The sequence below is a fragment of the Molothrus aeneus genome, unplaced genomic scaffold, assembly GCF_037042795.1.
Source record: "Molothrus aeneus isolate 106 unplaced genomic scaffold, BPBGC_Maene_1.0 scaffold_60, whole genome shotgun sequence".
Taxonomy (NCBI): domain Eukaryota; kingdom Metazoa; phylum Chordata; class Aves; order Passeriformes; family Icteridae; genus Molothrus; species Molothrus aeneus.
The window spans coordinates 113,544-121,392 of record NW_027099212.1 but is presented as its reverse complement, the minus strand read 5'-3'; the positions used below and the strand labels follow the sequence as shown (position 1 = coordinate 121,392).

At 58.4% G+C, this 7,849-nt stretch overlaps 1 protein-coding gene across 1 annotated transcript; it reads right to left on the bottom strand.

The window, feature by feature from the left end:
* Positions 1-748: 748 nt before the first annotated feature.
* LOC136571075 (Fc receptor-like protein 6) lies at positions 749-7,609 on the bottom strand. The gene is made up of 12 exons (XM_066571449.1): positions 7,471-7,609; positions 5,637-5,704; positions 4,352-4,433; positions 3,821-3,841; positions 3,502-3,732; positions 2,975-3,241; positions 2,607-2,885; positions 1,642-1,926; positions 1,474-1,560; positions 1,100-1,121; positions 934-1,013; positions 749-849 (listed from the first exon to the last, which is right to left on the bottom strand). Exons 1-12 carry the CDS (start codon positions 7,607-7,609, stop codon positions 749-751), a joined length of 1,662 nt encoding a protein of 553 aa, XP_066427546.1.
* Between the last annotated feature and the right edge of the window lie 240 nt (positions 7,610-7,849).

Below are 7,849 nucleotides of genomic sequence, written 5' to 3'. Positions count from 1 at the left end.
TCCTAAATAACCCAGGCTGTCCAGTGGCGACAACGCAGAGGATGGGGAAAGGGGACTGTGAGGAGAACAGAGGACATCTAAACAATAAACCACAATAACATAACTATACATCAATAAAGCTTCTCTTAATATTCACACAATATTCATTCCTTAATTGTTAGAGCCAATCATCTCATTATTCATCTATAACAATTTTTATTTTTATTTTTACATTTCCCTATTAAAGGACTGTTATTCCTACTCCCATATCTTTACCTGAGAGCCCCTTAATTCCAAAAATTTAATAATTCAGAGGGAAGAGGTTTATATTTTCCATTTCCAGAGAAGTTTCTGCCTTCCTTAACAGACACCTGCCTTTTCAAGCCAAGACAGAGCCCCAAAAATCCTGCAAATCCCACACTGATCTGTGCAACAACCAGACCGGGTCCCTCCTTCCTGAGCCAAACAGGGCAGAGCTGAACAAACAAAAACCATTTCTCCTGGTTTAATCAAAAAGCTGCATTTTGGGTCCAATAAGAGGGACAGGGATGCTGTGCCTCCTGGCACTGGGGGATGGAATGGGGAGCTCCTGGGGATACTGGGAGCACTGGGAGCACTGGAACGGGGAGCTCTGGGCAGCCCCATAGGGGACCCCACACTCGTGGCCACCCCCTCATGGCACGGTGGGCATCCACGGGAACTGGGGGGAGGACACACAGTGGGAGGTGCCCTCAGGCAGGGAACTCCAGTGCCCCCAGTGCCCAGAGTGTCACAGCATGTTCTCGTAGATGTCACTGGAGTCCTGCTGTTGCCCATGGGGTCCTGGCAGCTCTGCATTGGTCACCTGGGGGGATGTGGCACAGGGGGGCACTGCAAGAGACACCGGTTGGGGGAACCTGGATGGGAGGTGACACGCCTACGGTGACATGTCTCTGTCCCCCCACCTGTACTCACCCCCTGCCTTCTTGGTTCGCACGACCTGGCTGTACAGCACCTCCCCTGCCTCTGGAGGGGCCGAGGGCCCTGGGGGGCCCCTGCAAGGATAAGGGGGTGTCTGTGGGGATGTGGGGGGTTGTAATGAACATAAAATGGGGGTTCAGGCCTGGAGCCTCCCACTCACCTTTCCTGCTGTTTCCTGAGGGCTGCAAAGGAAAGGGGGGAGGGGTGATGGTGGAGTCCTCAGGGCCCCTGAACACCCTTGAGACCTCTGACTGCCCCTGGGAGCCTGGTGCATCCCTGAAGCCCCTAAAGATCTTTGAATCGCCCCGTGAATCCACTGAGGCCCCAAACTCCTCCAAACCACTGACGGAACTCCCAACATCCCTGCACAACCCTGCAGGACCTCCCCAAATCCCCCAAAACCCCCAGCTGAGACCTCTGGGGATTCAGCTTCACCCAAGTCAGGAGCTGTTGGTGCCACCCTCTGGACCCTGAACTCTGAGGGGGGCTTCACCCCAATCCCTGGGATCCCCATTCCTCCTCATTGTCACCCACCCAGGTGGTGCCACCAGCGCCAGCCTCCGATGACAGCCAGGAGCAGAAGTAGGAACAGGAGGGACCCACAGACCAATGCAGCCATTGCTGGGGACAGAGGGGGACACATCAGGGTGACCCAGAACCCCGGGGGTTCTGCACCCCCCATGTGACTCTGTGTGACCCTACCTGTGCCCTGTTCCTGTGTTGTCACTTCCAGGGCCAGCTCTGGGCTGAGTGCCTGGTACCTCTCCAGCTGGTTGGTGACCATGCACTGGTAGGTGCCCGAATGTCGCACATCGACAGCCACAAGCTCCAGGAGGGGACCTTGGGCCACCTCCTGCCCGTTGTGCAGCCAAGTGAAGGTGACAGGGGCTGAGCCCACTTTCACCGAGCAGTGCAAGGTCACGGGGTCACCTGCACGCACTTGATATGACAGGAGACTGAGGGTGATGGTGGCATTGGCCACGGGCACTGCAGGGACACAGACAGGGCTGGCACCTGATGAGGTGGGATGGGGGTGCCATGGGTGGGGTCACCCCCAGTCTGAGAGGCCTGCTCCCAGAGGACAGTAACATTCAGGGGGACACGCTGTCCCCACACTGGTAGTGGCCGTTGCCCTTGTCCCCAGTATAGTGCAGCTCCTGGCGGGGCCAGTGTCAAGCGGTGCCCCTGAGCCCTCCCAGGTACCAGGAAATGGACAGGTGACCTGTGCCTGTGGCCGCCGTGCAGCTCAGCACAAGGCTGCGCTGACAGGGACACCCCCGAGAGTGGAACCCCTGCAGGACGGGGTGACACCAGGGGATATTAAGGGACTTTGGGGGGAGGTCAGGGAGGGGCAGGGAGAGCCCAGTGAGGGAAAGGAGGTGCAGAGCTGGGGGGGGCTTGGATAGGTACCCCAAGGAAGGATGGGGGGTTTAGTAAGGGGACACATGGAGAGGGAGATGGGAGGATCCCAGTGCAGGTATGGAGACCCAGAGAGGGAATGGTGGGACTTGGGGACCGTGGGGAAACAGCAGAGAGGGGAGGAAGTTGACTCAGAGATGGGTGAAGGGACCCAGGGAGGGATGGGGGGACCCGGGCAGTAATGGAGGTACCAAGGCAGGGGACCCGAGGAGGCTGTGGGGGCTCCCCATGCCCATCCCCGCACTCACTGCGCACCGTGACGCGGAGCCGGGCGCTGCTCTTCCTCACGGCCCCCCTCTCAGAGTGCACCTGGCAGCTGTAATTCCCTGAGTGGGAGACCCCCACGGTGGGCAACAGCAGCTGCGGGGACCCCTGCGGGCCCCCCACCACCTGCCCGTCCCGGTAGAACACGTGCAGGAGGGGGGCTCGGGGCCGCAGGGGGCTGGGGGTGCTGAGGCAGCTGAGAGTCAGGGGGGACCCCAGGGTGGGCTCGGGGGCACCCTCCAGCACCGGCACAGAGAAGAGCTCTGGAAAGGAGAAGGTGGGGGGATTTGTGAGCCCGAGTCACTAGGGAGGGGCTGTGGGGGTGTCGAGGTCGGGGCTGTGGGGTGCTCACCGTGCACTGTCACTGTCACTGCTGCCGACTTCTCCCATCCCCGTGATACTGTGGATTTCACCCAGCCCCCGCAGCTGTAGCGGCCGCTGTGTTGCAGGTGCAAAGGGGACAGGGACAGCTCGGTCCTGTCACGGAGCTCCTGCAGTTTCTTCTCCTCGTGGTAGAAGGACACTGAGCTGATCGGGTTGTCCCGCCAGCGCCGGCAGCGCAGTGTCACTGTGTCCCCCTCCAGCAGCGCCTGCATCGGCACCTGCAGCACCAATGGGGCTGCGGGACACGGGGGTCCTGTTACACCAAGGGGACCTGGCAGGTCCCAATGCCACCACGACCCCCATATTGGCTCACAAACAGCACACCAGGGATCGCCAGTTCCACAAACAGGATCTGCCGGCACTGGGATGCTCTGGAATGTCCCCAGAGCAGGGGACGGGCTCTGGTCACACAGGAGGTGTCCCATGGAGCGGAGCACAACCAAAACCTCAGGGTCACTGCAGGTGCCAGACTGGGGACACCCAAACCTCCCTCACCATCTAAGACTCTCACGGGGGGGCTGTGCCCGGTGCCGGGTCTGTCACACGTATAGGTGCCTCTCTCAGTGACAGTGAGGCGGTCCTGCCCCTTCTGCTGCCAGCGCTGCCCATCCTTGTACCAGGTGGTGGCACCAGAGGTCCGCGAGCCCTGGCAGGTCAGTGTCACCCGGTCCCACAGCACCGCCGGCCTCCAGGGGGGCTCCACCAGGAGCTGGGTGGTCTGGGCACCTGTGGGTGACAGGGGACACCAGCCTGCCAGGGCCAGCGTGGGGCTGGGGACAGCGTGGTGGGGCCATGGCATCCCCTGAGGACTCACCAGTGAGGCCGAGGGTCTGGGCTGGAAGGGAGAAGGGACAGGGCTCAGTGAGTGTGGCACTGCAGGGACAGTGGTGCATGGGGGAATGGGTCATAGGGGCTGTCCCTGAACTGTCCCCATGGGGACATTGGTGTGGCACAGATGTCTCGATGGGGACACTGTGCTAGCACAGGTCTCCCCCACCAGCCCCACGGCCTCTGTCCCCATGAGCCATCCACATTGTGCTTGTCCTCTTCTCCCTGTCCCTGCATCCCTGCATCCCTGCATCCCTGTGTCCCTGTCCCCCCAGCTGCCCTAGCCCCAGGATGCCTCTCCCCACATTCCTATCCCTCCAGCCCCGAGCGCCCTCTCCTATCCCCACGGCCACCCCATGGCCCCGGTCACCTCATGCTCTGGCACTGCTGGCATTGGGGACCTCAGGGTCTCCACAGCCCCCCTGTGCCCCCTCCCCACTGCTCTCTGCCTCACCAGGGCCCATTGCTGGGGTGTCAGGCCCGTGCCGGGACACTCACCCCACAGGAGCAGCGCCACCTTCCCGGCCATCCCGGTGTCCCCAGCCATGTGCACTGGCTGTCACTCGCTGCTGTGGCCACCGCTCCCCTGGCTGGCGGCTCTTTGGATGAAGGGGAAGGAAGCGAGGTCACGTCTCGTCCCCATGTGTTGGTGGCACCTGGTGGGGGCAGGGTGGCCACAAGCAGGGGACAGGCTGTGGGCAGGGTGGGGACATGATGGGGACAAGGCTGTCTCTGGGTCAGTGGGATATGGGCTTCCCAGGATCAGGGGGGCTCAGGGGGTTTGGGGAGCCAGGGAAGGGTGTCCAGGGGAATGGGGGGTTCCAGGAATGGAGTCCCTGGGGAATCGGGGTCGTGAGGAGGGGGAGTCACAGGGGATGGAGGTGCCATGTGAATGGGGGTCCCCAGGGCTGGGGGGACTCAGGGATGGGAGTCTCTGAACAATGTGGGCTCCAGGGATTTGGTGTTATGGTTTTGGTTTGCTAATTTGAGATATTTCAGTTAATGCATTAAATAGTGTAGTGGGTTTAGTGTTGGTTAATTATTAGTGCATTTATCAGAATGTATTTATTTCTTTTTTGTTTTGAGATGAGACTAGGAGAAAGGTAAAGTAAAATAAAACTTTAAAAGGGTATATAGAAAAATTTATTAATTGTAATAAATTGTAATAGTAATAAATCCCTCATCAGGGGATGGGTGTGCCAGGGATGGGGTGCAGGGGGAATGGAGGGACATGGGAAAATTAAGGTCCTGGGGGAAAGGGGAATTTCAGAGGATGGAATGAATGGGAGAGGGTTCCTTGGGAATGGGGTCGTGGGCCATGGAGATCCTGGGCAATGGCGGCCCCGGGATCGGGGTCCCAGGGAAGGGGAGACAGAAGGAAAGGGGGTCCCATGGTCAGCTACCCAGGGGAATGAGTTTGCCAGGGATGGACAGTGATGGGATGTGCATGTGGGTCACAGCTCCTTCCTGGGTGCCTCAGATTTTGGTGTGACCCAAGGGCTAGCCCTGCCTGCTGGATTGCCTGTGATTTGGGGGGGCAAGAAGAGGGGATTCAGAGGTGCTCTGAGTCTGTGCCCTCCAACCCCCAGGGGCATTTTCCGTTCTTCATTTCCATTTCCTCCCTTTGATACCTCAAATTCCCAACCTCCCAGTACATGCCTTGATGATCCTGGGGAGCTCCTGAGCAGGGAACAGCTTGGGAGAAGCCCAGAGTGGGGGAAGCAGGGGTGAGGGGTCTGCAGGGAGGGCTGGGGAGGCTGTGAGGGATGGGGGTGTCTGACAGTGCCCCCCAACACTTTCACTTTCTCTCTCCTGTAGCAGAAGGAAGAGGCCGTTTGTGCTGTGTCACACACGGGGGGCAGGTTCTGTCCTGGGGGGACACATCCAGGGGGCTTCTGTCCTGGGGGGATCCTGTCCCAGGGAGGACACATGCTGGACAAGGGGAGGGGCACCTGTCCTGGGGCATGGCAGCTCCTGGAGGGGGTCCAGACTTCTCCATTCTTGCTCGTCCCCTGCAGGACCTGAGCTGGCAAGAGCAGCTGGGGAATGGAGCCCCAGGCAGAAAGGAGCTCCCAAACTCCTGCTCCTTGAAGCCAGTGGCCATCCAAGGGTGGGGCCCAGCCCCAGTGGCCATCCAAGGGTGGGGCCCAGCCCCACTGCACAGGGATGGCCATTGCCCAGCCCTGCTCTGCCCAGCCCCAGGTTGGTCTCCCCTGCCCCCTTGGCTTTGATTCTGGCAGCTTTAGAGCTGCTGCAGAGGTGAGAATTCTGTGTGTGGGAAAAGGCCTGCCTGTGGTTTGCTCAGCCCTGCAAGAAGCACAAACCTCAAGCAGTGGCTCTGGGAGGGCCTTTGATGGTTTTCAGAGCAGGGCTGGCTGGAAACCGCCCCTGCAGAGGCAGTTGAGAGGGAACCAGTCCAGAAATGCAGCAATTGATCACTTTGTCCCTCTCACCACGTGTTATAGATACATATTATATTACTGGATTTTCACATATATTAAAATGGAATTTTTATATGTAATGTTAAAGTAACTTTGTTACAAAGATATAGTTTTTATTTCTGTTGTTAATTAAGCCTTGTGAAATAGCTGATTTAAGTATGCTTGTGTTAAAATGCCTGCTTGGATAGGATAACATCTGATAACACAGGACGAGGACACCTGCTACAGATATGCCAACTATCAGCACCCATCCTCTGAAGACAGTGTGGACCAAGGCCCAGAAATGAAGATGATGATAAGAAACGACTAAAAGCACAACCAAGGAATAATGCTTTAAAAAGGCAGATCTAAGGAGGAGCCATGCTAAACAATTCTTGGAACGCAAATTAGTTTGGGGAAAAAGTTTACTATGCATAAGAGTCTATGAATATGCAACAGGCTGATGTAAGGGAAAAGGTATCTAAGTGGTATCCCCGAAGAGAAGTGTGCTCTTGGCTGAGTGCCAAGATGCTCCCACCCATAACAACCTTTGCTCTATGGTCCTTGTCTCCTATTGTCCTTTATTAAACTTTTAAAATTTTCACAGGAGACTGAATGTGTTTTTCACATGCTGCAATGATGAGAATTCTGTAGGGGAAAAAGGCCTGGCTGTGGTTTTCTCAGCCCTGCAAGAAGCACAAAACCCAAAGGGAGCCCAAGCAGTGGGTCTGCGAGGGCCTTTGATGGTTTTCAGAGCAGGGCTGACTGAAAAACTCCCCCTACAAGGGCAGCTTTGGGGAAACCAGTCCAGAAATGCAGCAATTGAGCATTTTGTCCTTCTAGGCAAGAGACTGGGAGAGACCCAAAAATCCTAAAAAGACAAAAACAATCTGCTCAAAAAATCTGACCAGGACCCTCCTCCGTTTTCCTGTCTCAAACCTGCAGCCATTTAGACCATCCCAGAAAGTATTTTTGGGTTCAGGCTCACTTGTGAGACAAGAGAGAAAAGGATGGAAATATCAAGCAGTGGCTGTGCCCTGCTGCCATGGTGAGGCTGTGGGGAGTGACCCTGTCTGGATTCCAGGTGTTCCCAAAGCTGCTCCATCCCTGCCCTCCTCACTTGCACAGGGCACAGGGAATAGACAGGGCTCTGCCCCGCCCCTGCCCCGCCCCTTCAAGGGGACCCCTCCACTTCCCGGAGCTGTGGGAGCCTTACCCTGGCAACGCTCGGTCCCGACACATCGCGACAGTGGCTTCGGACACGCTGCCACAGTCGGTTCGGACACCCCGGGACCGTCCCGGCACTCGCAGCGCGATGGCAGCTGGGCCCCTTCCCGGTGCTCCGGGACCACCATTGCGGTCCCTCCTTTCCGCAGACCCCACCGCAGGGTCTCTGCTCCCCCCTGTCCCGGGGTCTCCCCTCCGCCGTTTCGCTCCCTCCACGCTCGGGGCTCCCCAGTGGGGTCCCGGTCCCTCCATCCCGGCCCCTCCCACCCGTTGCCCCCCGGCCCCTCCGGCCGCGCCCCCCGACAGCCCCGGGGCCGGCACCGGCAGAGGCTGCCGAGCTCCTGCAGGATGAGACGTTCCTGGGGCAG

Bases quoted from the DNA above. Each gene is read 5' to 3' on its own strand.
- LOC136571075 (XM_066571449.1), bottom strand. From the start codon at position 7,609: ATGGTGGTCCCGGAGCACCGGGAAGGGGCCCAGCTGCCATCGCGCTGC. The intron at 3,242-3,501 runs GTGAGGGAGGTT...CGTGTCCCGCAG, and splicing joins CCCCGTGAGAGTCTTAGATG to CCCCATTGGTGCTGCAGGTG. The intron at 1,122-1,473 runs GTGGGTGACAAT...TTTCCTTTGCAG, and splicing joins GCGCTGGTGGCACCACCTGG to CCCTCAGGAAACAGCAGGAA.